At 41.0% G+C, this 21,236-nt stretch overlaps 2 protein-coding genes, 1 long non-coding RNA gene and 1 pseudogene across 8 annotated transcripts in view; 2 read left to right on the plus strand and 2 right to left on the minus strand.

Moving 5' to 3' along the window:
* Positions 1-2,157: 2,157 nt before the first annotated feature.
* On the minus strand, positions 2,158-3,306 carry LOC137979352 (uncharacterized; annotated as a pseudogene).
* Positions 3,307-5,768: 2,462 nt separating this feature from the next.
* LOC137979353 (cell death regulator Aven-like) lies at positions 5,769-12,300 on the plus strand. Its single transcript, XM_068826592.1, has 7 exons — positions 5,769-5,974; positions 7,051-7,117; positions 7,731-7,808; positions 8,533-8,606; positions 8,865-8,972; positions 9,428-9,925; positions 12,103-12,300. The coding sequence occupies exons 1-7, from the start codon at positions 5,816-5,818 to the stop codon at positions 12,193-12,195; spliced, it is 1,077 nt and encodes a 358-aa protein (XP_068682693.1). The 5' UTR covers positions 5,769-5,815; the 3' UTR covers positions 12,196-12,300.
* Positions 12,301-14,680: 2,380 nt separating this feature from the next.
* On the plus strand, positions 14,681-20,870 carry LOC137979354 (uncharacterized). Its single transcript, XR_011118303.1, has 2 exons — positions 14,681-14,870; positions 19,735-20,870. It is a non-coding gene; the product is annotated as an uncharacterized lncRNA (long non-coding RNA).
* LOC137979349 (protein jagged-1b-like) overlaps positions 17,421-21,236 on the minus strand; it is a 46,006-nt gene continuing 42,190 nt past the window's right edge. For all 6 annotated transcript variants that reach the window (XM_068826583.1, XM_068826584.1, XM_068826585.1 and 3 more), the window contains 4 exons: positions 20,430-20,812; positions 19,948-20,085; positions 19,627-19,804; positions 17,421-19,339 (listed from right to left, as the gene is read on the minus strand). In XM_068826583.1, coding sequence (XP_068682684.1) covers positions 18,900-19,339; positions 19,627-19,804; positions 19,948-20,085; positions 20,430-20,812 — 1,139 coding nt within the window. In that variant the 3' untranslated portion in view covers positions 17,421-18,899. The remainder of the gene's footprint in view (positions 19,340-19,626; positions 19,805-19,947; positions 20,086-20,429; positions 20,813-21,236) is intronic.

Genomic DNA, 21,236 nt, shown 5'->3' on the forward strand with positions numbered 1-21,236 from the left:
TAACAGACAAGTTTTCTTACAAACAGGTCAAAAATAGTTTTAGAAGTTTTGATGCGACTGTGTTAAAAAAGGTAGCTTGATGAGGGCCTGTTACTTACATCAAAGCACAAGCTTAAAAGCAAAGGGTCCTGGTGATGGGCTGCAAGAACGCCACAAAATAATAGGTTTAACGAGCAAAAACAGAAGCTCTGGGTGCTTTCTATTTGTATTTTACGTTTTTGTACATTTCTTAGTCATTCTCTCCTTGACAATGACGTGAAATGTCCAAAATTAGGGTTATGTAGAGGATGTGAGCACCTGACGATAAGTCATTTATTAATTCTTCCAACATCCACTTTATTGTTCATACCAATTTTACTTGTGGAATGTTGGTACACAATTTCCATTCCAAAATGACTTAACTTTATTATTTGTACAGCGCAAAAATTCATTTAGATGTGATCTAATGCGACTTGGAGTAATTGCAAAATTATTACAAAAACAGGAAATTATATGTTTTAGATAACATTCCAGTAGCTCTCGCCAATGTCTTTGCTTGCATTCCTTTATAATATTATGTGGGAGTATGGGACTGCATCCCCCTTAGCGTAACAAGTCCTCACTCAGCTTGCCATCTATTGACTCTATTATTTGCCTTCTGCTCCTCACTCAAAAGCCTGGTTCCAGGCACAAAAGTAAACAAGAAGTTGCTGAGACTACTGACAGACTTTCTATTGATATTATTGCTAATTTCATATTTGTTGCATTGTTTTGTAAGCCCATTGCCTAGTGTTCTGAATGCCAAACAATTGAGTTCACATGTAACCTGATGTAATTATGTCCAACCATTGTAAAATAAAATAATACAAAATCTTTTCCTACTGTTTACTACAGTTGAGGTATTATTCAATTGTTTTATCGAGTCTTCTGCTTCAAGTACCAGACACCTTAAACAAACCATTGTTTCTAAGTAACTGTGATTTGGCTTCCTATTGTTTCACTGTGTTGTTCCATTTTTTTACATCTTCTTTCTTTTGCTATTTCTCTTGATCACGTAACAGCTCTGTGTATATACTGTACTATACTCCCTCCTCCCCCACCTCCATGATATTAGCTATTGAAGAGGAGTCACTTCTGTATGTTTGAAAGGTGTACAACTGGGTGTTCGTCCGTCAATTCGACGAGGACCATCTAATCATCCTGGGGCTGGGAGAGCCTGTCCCTGTGGGTGTGGAGATGGCTTGTGAGGCCAATCTGCACTCGAAAGGTTCTGGTGCAGTGTGGACAGGGGATGGTGGCTACTGTCGGAGACTTGGAGGCTCTGCTTTTCCTGTCTTCCCTGCATGCCTTAGCGGGTTGGTGCATCACCTCAGTCTTCTTGTTGCAGGCATCAGAGAACTTATCGACGCTGTGTTCCATGTCCACTTCTGAGGCAGCTTTGAGGGCGTAGTCATCAGCAAACAGGAGGTTGTTGATGGTATCTGTTGAAACCTTGGTTTTTGCAAGGAGCCTCCTGAGGTTGAAGAGTGACCCGTCATACCTGTACCTGATGCTGATGCCTGCATCCGAGTCCCCAAAGGAGTCTGACAGCATTGTCAAAAACATGAAGGTGAATAGGGTGGGGGCAAGCACACAGCCCTGTTTCACTCCATTGGAGAAGGGGAACGGTGCAGAGGTCTCTCCGTTGTCTTGCACTCTAGCCAGCATGCCATAATGGAACTGACGTATGATGGTGATGAACTTTGTACTTTGCCATTATTCTCCACAGACCCTCTCTACTAACAGTGTCGAAGGCCTTGGTCAGATCGACAAAGGTGGAGTACAGGTCAGTGTTCTGTTCCTGACACTTCTTTTGCAGCTGCCTGGCAGCAAACACCATGTCGATAGTCCCGCGATCCTCCCGGAAGCCACACTGGCTCTCTGGTAGGAGACCTTGCTCAAGGTGGTCTATGAGCCGATTGAGTAGCACTCTGGCCAGGGCCTTGCCTGCGACCGACAGCAGGGATGTTCCACGGTGGTTGTCACAGGCCTGGCGGTTTCCTTTCCGCTTGTACAGATGTATGATGGAGGCATCCTTGAAGTCTTGTGGAAGTGTCTCATGCTGCCATACGACTTGGAAGAGTTGATGGAGTTTCTCAATCAGTGCCCTGCCGCCCTCTTTGTAGATCTCAGCTGGGATCGAGTCTGAACCAGGCGCTTTGCCACTGGACAGCAGGCGGATTGCTTTCAGGATCTCATCAAACATTGTTATGGCATCCAATGCCTCATTGACTGGAACTTTGTGGGAGACGGTTAATGGCCTTGTCGTTGAGGGTGGAGGGACAGTTGAGTACACTGTTGGAAGTGTTCAGCCCATCTCTCTAGGATCTTGTCCTTGTCAGTGATGAGACAAGATCCGTCTGCGCTGAGGAGAGGTGGTGATCCAGATGTGGTGGGACCATAGTTTTCTTTCAGGCCATCGTAGAAATTTTTCATGTCATTCCTGTCAGCATAGCCTTGGATCTCATCAGTTTTGTTGCTTAACCAGGCGTCCTGCATCTGATGCAGCTTCAGCTGCATGGTGCTGCGCATGTTCCTCAGTGCGTGTGATCTCAGCACAGTTCTCGTCGAACCAGTCTTTTTGTCTTCTGGAGGTGGGCCCAAGGCACTCCATGGCTGTGTTGTACACGGTTTCACAGAGCGCTCCCCACGCTGCTTCCATATCTTGGTCATCCAGCATGATGGACTCTAGGCGTTCTTCCAGGGTGGCAGCAAAAGACTGCTTCATGGCGCCTATCTTCATCTTGTTGACATTCAGGCGTTTTGGTGCTTTCACGCCTTGTGGCCGTCTGTTTGGCTGGATGCGTAGCCTGAGTTTTGCGACGATAAGGCGGTGGTCCGTCCAGCACTAAGCTCCACATAGCCTTTGTGACACGTACATCCTGCCTGTTCCTCTTAATACGGGTGGGTAGGCGGAAGGCCATGTTTGTGATCAATAGGTCATGCTCGGCGCAGGTCTGGAGGAGTAGTAGGCTGTTGCGGTTGCCAACTCCATGCTTCCCAATCACACCTTCCCAAGCAGCGCTGTCACAGCCAACTCTCGCCAAGGATGATGAGCTTGTCTGCGTTGGGAACAGTGGCGATGACAGCATTGAGATCTTCATAAAACTTATCTTTGATCTCATCTGGGTTGGACATGGTGGGGGCATAGGCGCTGACAAGAGTGGCGAACTTCTTCCGATGTGAGAGGGGGAGTCTCATTGTCATAAGTCGATCATTCACACCTTTTGGGGGTCCAGCCAGCTTGCCAACGAGCGTTGTTCTCACTGCAAACCCAACTCCAGCTTCACGTCTCTCTTCGGGTCCACGTCCACTCCAAAAGAAGGTGTACCCTGTGCCTCTTTCACAGAGTTCTCCCTCGCCTGCTAGCCTGGTCTCACCGGTACCTAGTGACTTCACTTGCGATAAGTGCTGTGCGTCTCTGTGGTCTGAGTTGTACCTGCCAACAAGCATGCAAACGTTCCATGTGGCAAGATTCAGAGGAGTTGTCCTTGTTGGTTTCCTTTTAGTTTGTCGACCGCGTCTGTAGGGTCCCCGCAGGTGCGGTAAGCTAGCTAGGGTGACATGGAGCAGGCAATGTTTAGGGCACCTTTTCTTCTAGCCCCTTCCTCATGTTGTGGAGGTGAGCAGTGCGGTCCTGAAGAGGGCTGCTCAGTTGCTCAGACGGCTGCCGAAATCCACTGCTGCTCCTTTCGGTAGATAGCGACCCTAATTGCCTGAGCCGCCTGTGTGCAGGGTTGTGACTATGACTGCCAGTGTACCCACACCTGTCGCTTCGCCGCTTGCCTGTCGCCACAGGACTTGTGGGAGTGGGATGATGAATGATAGATGACTTGCGCGATGACTTTGTTTAAAGTGAAGAAGAGTTGCGTGATGTCGACCTCACTCTCTCGTCCGTGACCCACCAATGTCCAGTGGCAAGACCAGGTCCAGACGACTGGTGATTGAAATGGATGCAGTGGATCACCAAATTGCCCTACGTGCCTCAACTTGCTCAGTACACTCCACAGCGTGTTGCTGAAGCCGCCTTTCTCTCTGTTGAACCATTTAGGATTCCTCCTCAGAGTCAGCCGGCATCCAGTCTCGGCATGCCCCAGGTAGGCAAGCACTAAGGTTTCAACTGTCAGAGTGGCATGCAACTTCGACAGTGGAGACTCGTCGTGGTAGGGACGTCTAACCCCTGTCACAGGTCCACAGAACCTGCCCACTACCAAAATAACTATCATAGGGGTGGGTCGCACAAGAAACAATACTGTTTGTTTTACAAAAACTAACCCCATTTACCCTTGAGAGTGACACTTAATAGATTTTACTTTGTCTAACATCAGACGATTTTACTCGTTAATGGGGGGTGCCCTAGGGCGTTTGAGGTGTGAATGGGTTAAACTCAGTCACATTTAAGTCTGGGAACCCAGATTTGATCGAGTGCGAATGGGGGACTGGGACTTGTGACATAGCAGGAGTCAGTTCAGTTCAGTTACTCCTGCTATTTCATCAGCCCAGGACTTCAATATACCGCCTCGCTTGGTCAAAAAAGCACAGAAATCCGAAAATATGCTTTTTAATGCATTTGAAGCCTTGAAAAAAATGTCTCGAACTGTAAAAAACAGGTTATTTTCGAGAATTACTTTTAGTGGAGGGTTCTTGTTTTTTTTCTTCTTTAAAAAAAATTGGTGATAAGCACTTTGAGGTGATGATGCTGCTGGAAAATGAAGATAGGAAGTTATGCAAAGGCATGGTACGCTGCATGGATAATGTGTTGGCAGACCTCTTGCCATCCTGTAAGGACAGGTTGCTTTGAAAATAGAGGTCATCCTTATAAGATCCCACAGGTATGACCTGGCCCTAGTTGTTTGAACACTGGATAGTGCGATCCACCTGATAACACAATTGGTTTTGCTTGTGTTTATCTGCTGGATAGTGATTTCTCCAGTGGATAGCGTTATCCACCTTTTGAACAACCGGGCCAGAAGGTTACAGATACTGTTTTATGAACATGTCTCACGAAAATCGTTTTATTGCTTACTTGTTCCTCAGTAATCTGAAATGTTGTTTTGGAATAAATAATCAACATCAGCCCAAGTATGTCATAGTATTTGAAGTTTCCGTCATATTCATTTTTCTGTACTATGAGTTGTCCCTTCTTTTTCGGTTGTGTGAAAAGAAGTGAAGAAAAAAAGCTAATTAATTACTGACATTCCATCCTTGAAACTTCATCATAATTCGTCACTTGTCACACTTTCAGCGCACCGTCAGCATATTACTTTTTATTGGTCCTTCCAAAGTTGCCAGCAATAATGTTACGCAATCGTGATGGAACCGGCCTCAAAATGAGTTGGAAAGTGGCACCGCTATTAGTTAACGAAGATTTATCTCCTGTCATCAGCTTCTCGCGTGAAAAATCCCATTCCTTTGCACTCCATTTTCTCTAGTTGCCTGAGCTGGTTTTGTGCTCTCCGCAGCAAGTACTCGATACGAAGTCCGTCAGTCTTGGGAATCGCAGAATTTTTTCGAAACTCGTATTTTATGTGATCTGTGAATCCAGGCTTATCTTGACTTGCACGAAGAAACTTTCGATACAAGGATAGTACTTGCTTCTGTAGGCGACTACGCACCATTGTAACAGGCAAAGTATTCGCAAATAATCACGTTTTTTCAGAGTACTCCGCCATCTTTTTCATGCATATCATTGCACCTGCAGGTATGTACTTTAAGTAGGGTTATTAAAGTGTACCACCTGGGTAAATCCGTTTTCATATCTAGGCCCTGGGAACAAGGCTGCTGTTTTCATTTTGCCATGAGACCAGACGAACACAAGAAAAAGAATCGAGCGGAATATAAGAAAAAACATGGTATTCCCAGCAAGAAGGCGCCTCCGATGGAAGGCAAGGAAAATTTTAAGGAAGACTACGCCGCCCAAGATGTGGAAAAAGTTGTTTCACCTGAAACTGAGGAGGTAAAATTATTTCTCAAAGCAGTGATCTATGGTAGCTTCTCGTAGACTATCGTAATGAACTATCAAACTTACAATGTAGTGGTTTCCACGTGGTATTCACAACGACGAATTATTCTCAGTCATATCTTTCCACATTGTAGTCAGTTGTTTCCACAAAAATGTCAGGTCATTCCACAATCTAGACAGAATATTCCACTTAGCAATAGTTAATAGACTGGTAATAAATAGTTAATAGTAGATTGCTCCAGAAGTGTATTACGCTTCTATGGCGTTTAGGTGGAATGATCTGATTGGATACCCCTAAAGCTTGTCAACGTTCATTTTTCAAACTAAAAGTGGATATTTACGCACTGAGGTCGGCTTAACTCTTGAATACCCCAGGACTAATTTGCATATGAATAGAAAATTAGGTGTTCTTCAAACAGTGCTACTTCAAGAAAGCAATGGGTCAAACTGCACACATACCCTCTGCAAAGTATGTGAATCATATTTAATCACTGTCGCGTGTGTGTACATAGTAAATAAGGTTGGCGAAAGGCAACGTCACAATAGGGGAGACCAGGGTAGGTTATTGAAGCACAAGGCAAGAGTGGATGCAGAGCAAAAAATAGGCTTTTTGTGTCACTTTGGCTGAAAAGAGATACTGACAGATGTAAGAGAAGGAGAGTGGTGATCCTCTCACTTAACTGAACAATTTAATTAAGCATTTCTTATAGTCACCAGACAAATTCAGGTAGCTCCAACAGGATTTGAGCCCATGACCTCTGCAATACTGTTGCAATGCTCCAAACAATTGCTCAATTTCTCCAGTTAAGTGCGAGGATCAACATTCACTCCTTCGTCTATACACTGTAACCCGCACTTCAAATACTATACATTCATTTCATTCAATAACAGGTTAGCCTGCATGGCTGGTAGTATTCTAGGCAGCAGAATAAAGTTTTGGCAGCAGAGCCAATCTCTGCGCAGCTTCGCTCTCTTTTAGCACCTCCACCGCCAAAACTTTAGTCCGCACGCCTACAATACCTCCAGCTACGCAGGCAACTGACAGGTGTGTATTATTTCTGTATAATCAGGCAGAACAAGTGCAGTTCTCAAGGAGAAAGATACAAAGTAATTGGGATAGATATGAAGAGATTACAGGTGGGTCTTCTGATTTCTCACACATGGATAGAGTACATTAAACAATTATTGGATGAGGTTGAGCATGATATCATGAATTATCAAAACCGAGGTCTGTGCTATCTGCCGAAGCCGAAGGCTGAGGCAGATAACACAGACACGAGGTTTTGATGATTCATGATATCATGCGAAAACCGAATTCGATAATTGTTTTCTTATACATTTTTTACATAATTCATCCTCAGAAACAGAAGGGAAGCATTCATCCATTTTGTTTCTGAGGAGAACACTCCAAGGGGCTTAGTAACCAGGCAGACATTGAGCTTGACATGATAAATGTAATATCTGCAGCAGATATTACATTTATCATGTCAAGTTCACAAGCTATTGTGAATTGATTGAATGCTCTCGACCAATAAGATTTTGCATAGTGAGTCTGATATATAATAATAAAAATTATTGGAAGATGTATAGACTGAGTAAAATAAGACACAAGAAATAAAAATTAATGTTTATGAGTGTACTTTACTCAAAATTTGCAAATGGCCTGGTGCTTTGTCAAATGTACAAAACCTAAAAAAAAAGAGTTCTTTGATCTCAACTTGTGAAAAAAATTATTTTTTCTTTCTTGCAGAATTTAGTGAGGAGGAAGATGTGTCTTTAAGTGTTAAGCAGAGGGGAGAAGATTACAATGTTCTTCTTCAAAGATCAGGTAAATTAGTTTACTTTTTGGGAAAACAATAACTACAGTATGGTGAAAATAATGTGAGTGATTTAGATAGGACATTTTTTGCTGCTGATATACTGTATAGTGATGGTGAACGGGCTTTACAACCAAGAGCTGGAAAGGAAATATTTCAAGCCAAAGATAACATACGGTACCTGAAAAACCCCAACTGGCAACAACCCATTGGACATTAAATTTACTAAGCGGGGTAGATTCTAGCTTAGGACTACTGATGACCTACTGATGACTAATCCATCCATTGGGCAGAGCAAGATTGGCACATGTAAATCCAAGGGCTTCTCCACTGTACCACTCTGGTTACATATAAGTAGGTGAGCCAGGAAATCTTGGAATCCAAGATCCAATGATTTTGCAAGGCCTTTTCAGTCGAGTGCACATAATGTAGTGGCTATTGCTTGCTGACTGCATCTCAGCATTCTGGGTTCAAATCCCAGCTTGTGCGTTCCAAAGTTCACTCAGTTTTCCATCCATTCCTGGTGGGTAAAATGAATACCAGAATCAATGGGGAAAAGTTGTGCATGCGATGGAATTGGAGTATAGTGCGCACCCCTAATGTAAGTTACAGTAGAAGCTAAAAAGGAGCCTTTGGTTTGTCTTTGACTTTGGTCTGCTCTTGTTTCGTTAAACCTTCTTGTTGTTATTACTGTACTACTTTAGTGTAACCAATCTGTGATTTTATATTCTTCAGCTAACCCTGCATCAGAATTCCGCTTTCACTCGGAGAAGGACTGGGACCAAGAATCTCACTTAAGTACATCACAAGTGAGAAAGATAGCTCATAATTATTTCTATAGTAATAATATTGTGACCTAGACATTCAGGTGGCATGAAAGCTTACAAATTCTTGCTTAATTAATTTCTGCTTCCTATTACTTTTGAGCTATTGGTTAAGTAAATATTAAATTTATAAAATGAATTTTTAGTATTTCCATGTTATATTAGTTCTATACTTTCAAGTAGTTCTTAATTTTGTCAGTAGATAGACTGGTTTGGGCTTTTAATTTTTAATCTCCCTTTTAGGACACTGCTTCAGCTCTCAATGTTGATTTTGCTGCCCTAGCAACCTCATTAAACAGTGTTCCACTGCACAAACGTCTAAACATCTCAGCTGATTATTTGCACTTACCTGTGAGTATGTTCGTGGTTATTGGAAAAAAATACTATTTTATCAGTTGTCATTATTTTTGTGAAATTGAAAGTGATGTTTTTATATTCAAATTAAAATCTGACAGAGATGAGGATTCATTGGCTTTTTATTCAAACAAAGCACAAGATGCCCGTAAGACATGTTGATTTGTCTTCTGTTACTGTTGTGATGAGAGTCACATGTTTCAATTTTCTCAAGAAACATTGTTTTCTTTGGCCAGAAATTGACGTGGATTTTTGAGCATGTTTTGTTCAACTGAAGTCAATGAGAGTATCCAAGATATTCTACTGTTACCAGTATTACATATGGAGTTACGTCAAAGTTATTTAAACCTCAAGGGTATGGAATTTAGACAAAAGAGCAGCTGAAATGTCTATAAACCAAAGGTAGTAGCAATGTGGAATAATTCAGGTTGTGGAATTAACCTCCTTTTCAGCCAGATCTTGTTCTTGAATTTGAAGAAAGGGCAAAGCTATACAGACCAGACCAACCTTGTTTAACTCCCACCAATGAAAGACACATCATAGGGAAACCAGAAGTAAGACCTGGCAATGTCAGTTCACCACAGATTAACAAACATGAGGAAAGAGGTTTCATTAAAAGAAGCCAAGAACAGTTTGGTAGCAATACAAAAGAGTTGAGGAACTCACAAAGAAGCAACAAGGAGGTGTTGAAAGCTAACCCAATCAGAAATGGTGTCCAACATTCCCAAGTGAAGCCAAAGAGTGTGGAGAAAATAAAGACATCATTGAAGGATGTGTGCAATGCTGTTACAATTTCTCCAAGCACAAATGGAACAGCAGGAAAAGGGCTGGAATCAGTTATTGTTGGCAATCAGGATGATGAACTTGAATTCCTGCTTTCTCTCGAATCAGCTGAACCTACCAGAGATAACATTACCGCTACTCATACTGTCAGTGTAAATACTTCAGAGGTTAGTATGTTGAACAGGAGTGGCATCAAGATTTGGAAAAAGAAGAGACAAAAATTTCATCTTAAATGTAAACACAAAGTTGACACTATAACATAATTTCCAAAATAATAATATTATTAATTTATTATAATTTATAGATACCGGTAAATGCAGGTGATAAATTTTGACAAAGATAATTGAAAATCTAATATGATCACTAGATACCTACAATTTAACCCAGTCACACCTAAAGCGTCCACAATTGACGAGTACAATCGTCTGGCGTTAAAGTGTCCCTAACCCCAAAATGTTTTTTTCGCTAAAATGAATCTTTGCACTTGCTCGAAACGCATTGCGGCAATTTTTTCCTTTTTCTAACAAATTCTGCCACTTTATAGGCTTCGAAAGTTGCGAAAATCCAAGCATCTTTTGTTCACGACCGAGTCAGAAGGGGAGTGGGTCTATTCCTGATGTGACGTCACAAACTGATTTACATTGCATTAACTCTTTGTAAACATGCCTGCAAAGTAGATTGTGACGTCACATCAGGTATAGACCCATTCCCCTTCTGACTCGGTCGTGAACTAAAGATGCTTGGATTTTCGCAACTTTCGAAGCCTATAAAATGGCAGAATTTGTTAGAAAAAGGAAAACATTGCCGCAATGCGTTTCGAGCAAGTGCAAAGATTCATTTTAGCGAAAAAAATATTTTGGGGTTAGGGGCACTTTAACATCTACAAGACTCGCTCTCAGGTGGGGAAGGGTAAAAAAAATTATTCAGAACCTTACTTCAAGGAATCTAAAAAATTCACAATTTCAATCTTGCATTAACCCATTGACTCCTGAACCCCTGCTGACTAGTAAAATAGCCAAGTAAAATCTATTAAGTCTCACTCCCAGAGGTCAATGGTTTAAGAAGTTCAAAGGATCGCCTCTACCACTTGCAATGGTTGGCGGTTATTGCATTCTTGATGAAGAGCCTCCTTTTTTCTTAAATTAGAAAAGTAGCTGGGAAAATAGAGTGACTTTCGCATGACCTTGAAAACATGTTCACAATTTGTTTCACCGACCAATGTTTGGCAAGATTAAAACAAAGCTTCTCCTTATTCCTGCCAAGGAAACTCCCAATATGGGCAGCAAACAGTTCCATTGCCCAATCACATTACTGCATTTTAAATGACGTCAAGGCAAAACTTCCCAGCAAGTTCAATGGAGAGATGACGTTTAATTTGCATCAGGGTTTGCTAAGCCAATGCAAATTCGCGCTCATTTGTTTTTGTCTGATAAGCCAATGAAATGTTTTGCATTTTTGTTTACACTGTACATACTGTTTTTATGTTTATTTTCAAGGTCATATGAAAGTCGCTCTAAATCATCACCATCACGTAGTGCAGATGGTGATAGGGGCCTCTGGGAAGTACGTGTACAACAAGGAAGTTGGATGAGTGCATAGGAAAATTTAAGATCAGTATCGCACTCCTACAGAGGACTATATTATTGGGAACCCACTAGGATCACCCGTTCCCTGTGGGATGAACAATGGCATAAGATCAGCCAGTGCTTGGAGCAAACGTTTTCAAGGCTGCTGCCTAAGAAAATTTTAAAGTGGCCCTCAGAGCTAAACGCTGAGAACTTAGGAGCACAACATATGAAGTGAAAGGTGTTACTGTGAAAAATTAAGGCGCCCATAGCTATTCTTTGAGAGCCCCAGGCCACCGGGCTCCTGTTAGGCAACAGCCTTGGTTTTCATAGTAACAATCATTAATTTATTTGATAGCCAGTCCATTTAACTCCAAATCACTGTTTGGAATCACTACACTTTACCTCTAACTAAAAAGAATTTTTGTTTCATTTTTTATGAAGAAGAGATAAATGGAGTACACCAAGGCAAAAAAATCTCTCTAATAACAAATAAAAAAAAGAGAAACAACAAGTCATATTCAATCCACGTGACACTGAGTCTCTCTGGTAATAACCAAAGCCCTTAATGAGGAGATAAACAAGGATGGTGGCAGCAATCACTAAAGAACTTGGTCATAATAATCCCCTGACTTTTCCTGACTGTAATCCAGTGCAAGTTTATTAGACTAATGGTAAAAATAAGTCAAATCTTTCCCAACTTTCTTCTTGTTTTTGCAGCCTTTTTCCCAGCCCAGTTGAAACTTAACTGATGTGACTGTCTTTTTTTTTTTTTACAGGTAAAACCGCCATTAGACTTTCCATCTTCCTCTCTGAAACCAAGAAATAACGATAATGATTTGGAAGACTGGCTTGACAGCATATTGGACTGATCTCTTTTTGAGTATTCCAGTCCAAAAACAGCATGGCAATAAAATTATTCTCAAAAATGAATGTAATCTGAACAAAACGTGCATAAATAAAGTCTGAATAAATGATTTCCATGATTTTGATCACTCTGGTAAAATTAAAGAACAGCTCCCCCAAAAAATCTGTCAACCAACTGTCAGTATGAACTGTCACAGTTATCTCTGTCAACACAAACTGTCCTTCGGCAATTATTTAGACTATTCCATCATCTTGATACCACAAGCAAAGCACTCTACACCCTACATGTACATTGTATATTTTGTTTCATTTTTCCATTTAAAAAGAACAGAAATGTAGATTTCTTCATCTAGATCTTGTCATATTACTGATTCAGCTTTTGAAACAGAAGATCACTGTGCCTTTCATCGTATGCCGATCTTGAAGCTCAACTTTCAATCAACAGTTTCACTTTTAATGATGCGTGTTTGCAGAAACAGCTTCCCAACATTTCCAAAGTGGATTACAACATCAGCTGTGACCCACTTACCCTTTCTGTCACAATGATTGACAGAAAAAAAACAATCAACATCAAAGTCCGCCGGTTCATGTAAGATGAAATAATATGCTTTTGTTCATTTTTCCTTCCAGTAAATTCAATTAATTTTCAGTAGCTAGCTGCCCAGTATTTGACTCCTCGGTGGACTCTAATAATTGAGCATTTCTGAAGAGACTGGGCAATATTTCTGGTGGCAATAAACTTCTTGCTCTTAATTGGCTGAGATGAGATGAGTTGAGATGTCCTCCATAGCAAGTGTTAATGGATTCTTTGGGTGAAACTGAGATTATTTTTCCATTCATCTCACAAAAGAATTTCTAGAATTAATTTTAAAATGTTGATAAATAAAGTCCAAATAACAGACTCTTCAGGATCATCACTGTCATTGTACTGTCCTCCAAGTTCATCTACAGTGGAATAGTCGATTAAAACTTTCATTGTGTACTTTGTTAGCGGAGCATACACATGGCCAAACACAGATATCCCAACAGGTCTCTTATAATAACTGGGAATAGTCACAACATCTTCACCGCAGGTTGTGGATTTCAAGTCATAATGATCAAAATCCGGTTTAAGATTTTCCTGGGAAATGTAAAGATCTGCATCACCTTCCACACTTTCAAGAACCAGTGTAATCTCCCCTTCTTTTTTCAACTCAAAATATGTGAAGTTTCCTGCACCAATTTCTCCATCAAATGTCTGAATAATGTTTTCACAGGACACAAGTTTCAAAAGAAGGATGCAAATCAATTGTAGGCACAGAATAAACTCCATAACTGCTAATGGGTGTCAAGGATATCACAGCAACCTGCAAGAAATCATAAACAGCAGTAATGGTAAAAATTATGTCACTTATGTACCAGTCATTTGAAACTCCAAACCCCCCTCAGACATGAGTGGGGGAAATCGGGGATGTTTACAAAAAAAATGTACTTCAATTACGCACTATATTTTGGACTCCAGATAAACAGGGACTACACCAGGAGTCACAGTCCTCGCATCATGTACTGGTGGAATGATGAGGGAGTCACTGATCAGCAGTTTTCATTGTTTTAAATGACTGGTACAAAGGAAACCATAGACATTATGGGTGTGGTTTACAGGAACAAATCTATTATCCAGACTGTATTTTATTCTAATTGTGATTATTATATTCAATTTATATTTACTGTATCCTTTTGCTGAGGGACACTAAATATCTCAATGCCATACTGCTTACAAAGAGTGGAACACTGCATGAAATTGAACAACATTTTCCAGTATCCTCACTCTCCCTAATCTCCCACCAAGTCCGCATAATCGCTTTCCGACTTTACTTCTAATCAGGCATTCATCATTGAGGTACGTTCGAGTCCTGTTTTGTCATAAGACATATTCAGAGATTCGCCAAGTGCATTTAACAATACAATTAAATGGTGAATGATGTAATTATAAGGAATTCGAAACTACAATTGTAGCTGGTTGAACTAAATGAAGTTCTGAAATGCTTGACAGGGTCATTATGTAAACAAAACAATTTTCTCCTATCATACAGAATCGCATGAACACAGAATAAAGAAAATTGAATTCTAACACATTTTCAGCAATAAGGATACCACATACATTTTAAAGCCGTACTGTTAAATAGACGGAACAGGAAATAAACATTGTTTACCTGAGGACTTACAAGGCAATCATGGAACGTTCCATCGGACACGTTCCAACTGGCCGAGTGCAGTAAATAAGAATTTCACTAATGTTAGCAACCCACTTAACTTCTGAATGGGACAACAAGAAACCCGTGGAAATCCACCACCTATTGTTCGTGTTCCTTCGTACTTTTCTTTTTACAGCAGTACATCATTCAGCACAACTCCCAATCTGTGATTCTCTTCTCGTTTCCAGAGCTACGATCCTTTTGGCCAGCGCCACAGATTCATCCGGTAGGTACGTCGTGTGTGGGGACACACATTGTATCAGAAGGTATTATATTAAAGCGATGGAGGACGTTTTCCGTGGATGTTTCCATAGCCTCATCTAAACACTCGGAGGGGTTGGGAGAATTCTCGACAGTTATGCCAGAGACGCAAACCCGAGATGCAGTCGCATTACTGTCTCGAATTCTCCCAACGGAAAAAAGTCCTCTATAGCGCTTCGTGCTCGGTAAGTATCGACCATTAGCGGACTGAAACAGAAGCTACGGCTCGGTGAACAAAAAATGCCATCAAGTTGTCTATTTCCCTCTGATTCTACTAAGCCTACGAATCTTCCCAATTCTGAGTAAGCACGGCTTATCCAATTATCTCCAATAGAGATTTCCAAAGCAACGACTAACATGATTCGAGCGCAAAAGCGTTTTCCATAATTGTCCATTTTCTCTTTATTTAAGCGTTGTTTGTAGGACGTGAATAACCGTGAGTATTTTAGGCATTTTTTTCACGTTGGGTAGATTCACTGGACGTATACAAACATGGACCCCTGGTCCATGGACCACCCCGGTGGACCCAGTCCATGGACCCCTTCATGGACCCGGTCCATGGACTACCCCTATAGACTACCCATTATTTTGTAAAGTTTCAAGCAGAAAAATCTTTAGAGAAAGGAGAGAAGTGATTGTCGCACTTATCTGGACAATTTAAGCAGTAGCCCATGACTAGGAGCGAGCAACTCCTATATTAAGCGTGTGTCAAGGCAGGTTTGCGGACCAATCTACCTTTAGACTACCTTTTCCGCAAGAAACGAAGAAAGTTTCCGTTCGGTAACACTGTGACGTCAATAAATCGCATGGGCTACTGATTTTCCACCTAATATGTAGTTGACCACTCCACTATTGGCTTTCAGGGTCAATGAACAACACTTTGTGGGGAACTTTGCCAGACTGCTTTTGCACATATACCTACATGCTACATGATAAATGCTATTATATTTACACGCAATCCTCGCCTACGCACGAAGATCTCGCGCAACCCTACACGGTTAATTAAGAAAAAAAACAAATGACGAAATATTTCTTCGGCCATTACAGGAACCTATGGTTTATCGTCCTTATCCAAGCAGACTAGAGAGTCTAACCATTTGCAAATGTCATTACAAAGGCAGCATTTTCTCCTCAGTTATTTAATGACCCTGAGTGTTGGTCCGGCCGGGATTTTGATCCCGCGACTCCTCCCGCACATTAGTCTGATGCTCAACCACCTGAGCCAACCGGTCGGCTGAGTCCAGACCTACCAGCGTGGCATAAGACAGGCCAGGCCAGAAAGGCATGCTAAGGCCCCAAGAGGTCGACGTATGCAAAACATAACTTGCAACTGAGTGGCTTCATAGTTCAGTTGGTAGAGCATTGCACCGGGGGGGGAAGGGGGGGGGGGGGACATCGCAGATGTCACGGGTTCGAATACCGTTGATGCCTCCTTAATTTTTCATGTCTCTGTAAGAGACAATAATTATTGCTTAAATTGTCCAGATAAGTGCCACGATGACTTCTCTTTATTTTCTAAAGATTTTTCTTCATGAAACTGTACAAAATGAGGGGTGGTCCACAGGGGTAATCCATGGACCTGGGGTTGGACCTGGGGTCCATGTTTTGTAAACGTCCAGCTTCACTTGATTTGCGAAACTGGAAACTGGTCGTTAATTAATGTCTTGAAAGTATTGCCCTAACAATGGTACGAGTGATTAAGGCTCAAATGAACTGAAAAGTACGAGTAATCGGTTTTCTTACACCACCTCACCAAGGATTGTTAACTTACCCAGTCAATGTGCCAGGTCTCCGATTACGTCTAAGGTGCGAAATTGACTTCTGTCCGATCGAAGCTCAAGTTTCAAGAGTAGTAAGAGTAATCCTTTCGCAAAATTTCAAGAATTTTGAGACGGTTAAACTTTAAATTTTGAGTGGGCTAGATGTATAATAATACTAAAATGCTCGTCGGTATTAACTAATTAAACTACTTGTTAACAGAGAGTGAGGTAGGTATTCTCGGGAATATCTAGCCTGCACAGGCTAGTTGTGAAATACGCAACGCAATATGCGCAATATACGCCGATGTCAATCTCTAAAATACGCAATACGTGCACAACGGTTTATTTTATCAGGGGTTAACTTGGAAAACGTCAAACAGCGCATGACCACCGTTTCCACCCGTTTTCTCCTGTAAACACCTGCAAAATGGATGTTTTTTTGCGCCGAGGTATACATTCGGATACAATCATCAAAAACTAGCTTGGACGCAATTCTAAACTGATTGATATCAGGGGCCCGTTTCTCGAACCCTGCGTGTGTTGCCAGTTGTTCGAGAAACGGGCCCCTGATCACAATCAGTTTAGAATTGCGTCCAAGTTAGTTTTTGATTATTGTACTGCTGATAATTAAATGTGACAAATTTATAACAGCGTGGTAAGAAACAAAATTCAGTCTTTCTGAAAAACTATAATGAGGCAGAAACCTGTTGAGAGCCATGATTTAAAGTGATTTTAATAAAAATAAGCGCTCTTCACATTAATTTTCTATCCAGACCATGCCATCTTCCATGCCATTCCTTACTTTTTTTTCGGGATCATTTGCGGTCCAAAATGGGGATCATTTGCGGTCCAATATGGGGATCATTTGTGGTCCAATATGGGGATCATTTGTGGTCCTGGTATCATTTGCGGTGCAGTTTGGGGATCATTTGCGGACCCGTACAGATCTCGATTAATTAAGGTGACACAAAAAAATCCGTTTTTATGTGTTTATTTTATGCCACGAGTAGCAACAGTCAGGCCTGATAAATTAAACTCTCGCTTACAATGAGAGAAGACATAAATTAATGGCGGCGCTGCATTAAGGCTATTTCAGAACCTGAGAGAAACAGTTCGTTTACAATAAGAGTTAAATTATCTTTTACTTTTGCACAGCGAGCTTTCATGGGAAAAACACATTTTATAATCTTTCAAGGATTATTAAGATATAACTTCAACACGAACCAAACATTAATTGGTTTGCGATGAGACGTTTACTGCCGTTCAATTCTAAATTCTAATGTTGTCAACGCTTAGGTTTTAAATACCACCTAATTAAAAAGTGGAAATATAAATATTTTTGAGGAAAAAAGCAAGCATGTTCGCACCTTAAACAATGTCAAGTTGAATATTCAACGTTTTTATATGGATAATAACATTAAAAGTATTCATAAAATAAAATCCAATCTTCTGTAAGTTGATTATTTTATAATAATTAAGCTGCGAGAGGTACGAGGCTAAGCAGACCAATATGAAAGCATTTGTGAAAATCATGCCATTAATAAAACTAAAAAGTACGTTTACAAACTTGGCAGTGGTAAGAGAAGGACAAATTTACAAAAATATTCTAGAGCTTCCATCTGAGCATTTACCAAATTTACGTTTACTTAGAAAACTTAAGTCCGTGAGGGCCTGCATTGAGCCTCGTTCTATACAAAATAATTTAACAATTTCATTTTGTCAACTGACCGCAATAGTTATTCTTATAAAACTATTTGCCTACAAAATGTATTTCAAAACTTACTTTCGATTTCGTGGTTTGCAATTGAGTGAACAAGATCTAAAGGCACAGACGTGAAATGCACCAATCACAACGCGCGAAAAAAAAGGGAGAGAAGCTCATTGGGCAAAGTCATATTTGCTTCTGACTGGTTGAGAAAATGGCACGACGATTACACGACCTTTCCAAAGATGCAGACCATCCAAAGAACTAATCACAAATCGAGAAGGGATGCACAGGAAAGCGCTTTCGACAAAGTCTCACTTGCTTGTGTCTGGTCGAGAAAATGGCGCCAAATTACGAGACACTCAACTGAAACCACTTTTGTAAAAGTTAACTTAAACCAAACCAACACAAATCGTTCAAGGATAAATTGTTTTTTTCCCCGCACAGTAATGTGTTTTGACTCACCACTGTTCAAGCTGAACTACTGGACTATTTAAATACTAAATTAAATAGTTTACATATATACAGTTTTAAAAATCATTTACACGCCTTCGTTAAATTATTTACAAGTTGGCCCCTAAAGAAAATCAGCATCGTACAATTATGATGCTCTAGATATTTAACCTTTTTAATAAATAAATTCTTTCAGCCGCCATATTTTAAAATTGCTTTAGTGTGACAGTGATAAATTATATATTTTTTCAATCCTCTGTGTCGTATACTTGTGACTTTAAAAGACAGATAATTAGCTATACAATAATTTCGATTTGCGTACTATTTCTCTGAACACGAAATCTCCGCCATTCATCCTTGGCGCCCTCTTCTTTTGGGGAGAGTGGAGGGGAAAGTACTTGTGGTGGCGTTGAACACACTGATGGGTTTGACTCTACCAAACTAGTTCGATTGTACTCAAAGCTTCTAAGTTCAGTCGAACGTGTGGATGTTGAGGTTGAGGACGACGAAACGGTTGAATCTGTAGACGTTTGGTTGTAATAAGTTCGCGATGTTGTCACTGGTTTTTCGTGTGTGGCGTTTCGTTTCTTTTTTATCGCGGTTCTTGCTGCTAAGCGAGTTTCTCTGTTAGCTCGCCTTTGTTCTCTCCACTTTCCTCGGATGCACAGTATTAGTAGTAAAATGGCAGCCAATACAACCAGCGATGCAATAAGAGGTATTAGATAGTCAGGAGCAGCTGTTAAAAAAACAAACGGCTCTTATTAGAATTACTGTCACCCTTAGAAACCCACTAATATACTGCTATCCGCTTGCCTTAAAGGCCCATGTTCATCCAAAAGACATTGCGCGCTTGTGTTGTTGTTTTGAAATAGTTCCAGCGTTTTGATTTGGTGATTTTCGGATTTTGCTTCTGTGCAAAATTCAACACGGCGCGCAATGTCTTTTGGTTGAACATGGGCTTTTAAGTAATGCGCGCGATAGACGCTATCATTTTAATTTAACTGGCTACGTTCTCAAACCCACCTTTTTCTTCATGATAAGACAGAGTCACTGATCTCTCTACTGTGACTTCTTCAACAGCTACAAGGACTTTATACAGCGTTACATTGATCTCCTTTCCTTTCTTCCTAGGAACTGCTCGGATGTATCGTGCAATATCCATCGCTGCCTTTTCAGCCATTTCTGTGCGCGGGGTGCTGGCCTACAAAAAAGAGCGACAAAAAAACATAATTTAGATTCCGCAATTCTGGCTAAAGACGCAAATAACGTATGAGTCCACTAGCTTCGTAAAAGCTACCTCGTCTTCCACACTTCTTTTTCGTATAACCTACACTTTGAACTTACCACAGAGACAACAACAGTAGTCGTTCGACCATTCTTGTCAGTTCCTTCACACATCAAACGAATGCTTGCTTTTTCTGCAAACTTTCTCAAAATCGCTAAATTCCTCAACTGGTGACAAAGTTCTTCGACCAGAGTTCCCTGCGAAATAGTAAAATTAAAAAATGATTTTAAAAAGGCTATGCCGGCGTATAGAGACCACTTACAGAATGGCATTAACGAATACTTTCATCAATTATGAAATAATCACATCGTGCCGATATTTTGGACAATGGCACTCAATAAAGATCAGATAAAGCAGCCCTGGAACAGGTCCTCGATTTCGAACAAGAAGTAACTGTTGCGGGCGGTCGTAAAACAAGGGCTTGAGGCGCGCTTCGGGGTGTAAATCTCTCTAAGGCAAACTAACTTCTCGGGAACGACTGTTTGCAAGCAGGCCGGGACTGCATTTACATCCCCGATGTACTACTCTTCGAATATCTTACCATTGGAAGCTCGCGTGTTTTAAATACAATATGGACCTTAGCACAGTCTCCATTCAGATCAGTACTATTTGGAAAACACGCTTCATCACTGATTTCTGAATCAATCTGCGGGGAACTTGAAGCGCTGCCACCGCTGCACTCAGCCCACTGTTCGCAAGGAGGTTTAAGACACCCAACCTTTCTCTTTGGTACACACACCCCACCAGAGGGGCAAACCCCAGCTTGGGTATTGTTCCAGCAGTTTTTAGCGCCACAGTCAAGTTTGGTGCACGTGCGCTTGCCATTCAAACACGTGCATAGGTTACAGTCTTCCCGCATTGTGGTGTTATGTCGCTGAATTATGTTGTCGGTGAGATGGCAATGGACCCGGTCGCTTTTATCATCTGAAAATGACATAAATGCAATTAAATCATAATAAATGTAATAAAAGTGTCAAAGCTCGGTTCCAGGGCATTTCAGCGACGGAAAATCTTGGGAACGAAAGAAATACCAGCATCAGTCACGGGACTGCATTTTTTTTTTATTTAGTACTATTAGAAGTCTAAAAGACCGTCAATCTGACGGGGTTTTTTTTAACGAAGGATAAATGCTTCTATAATGTACTTGTATTCGTTGAACCTCGACTTTGAAGACTGCACGAAAGAAGCACGAGTACAACTCGGCGAAAAACGTTCTAAAGCCGGGTGTCGAAACGATAGGACGATAGAGACATGTGCCACCCTTTTCTTTTTTTAAATTTTTTTGTACTATTTGTCAAACTGAGGCCTTGCTATAATTAGGCTCCAAGCTGCCGTTCTGGGACCAACC

Source organism: Montipora foliosa, chromosome 12 (assembly GCF_036669935.1).
Source record: "Montipora foliosa isolate CH-2021 chromosome 12, ASM3666993v2, whole genome shotgun sequence".
Lineage (NCBI taxonomy): Eukaryota > Metazoa > Cnidaria > Anthozoa > Scleractinia > Acroporidae > Montipora > Montipora foliosa.

Excerpts from the sequence above, each read along its gene's own strand:
- LOC137979353 (XM_068826592.1), top strand. The coding sequence starts at position 5,816 with ATGAGACCAGACGAACACAAGAAAAAGAATCGAGCGGAATATAAGAAA. Across the intron at positions 5,975-7,050 it reads TTTCACCTGAAACTGAGGAG|GCAGAACAAGTGCAGTTCTC; the intron begins GTAAAATTATTT and ends CTGTATAATCAG. Across the intron at positions 7,809-8,532 it reads TGTTCTTCTTCAAAGATCAG|CTAACCCTGCATCAGAATTC; the intron begins GTAAATTAGTTT and ends TATATTCTTCAG.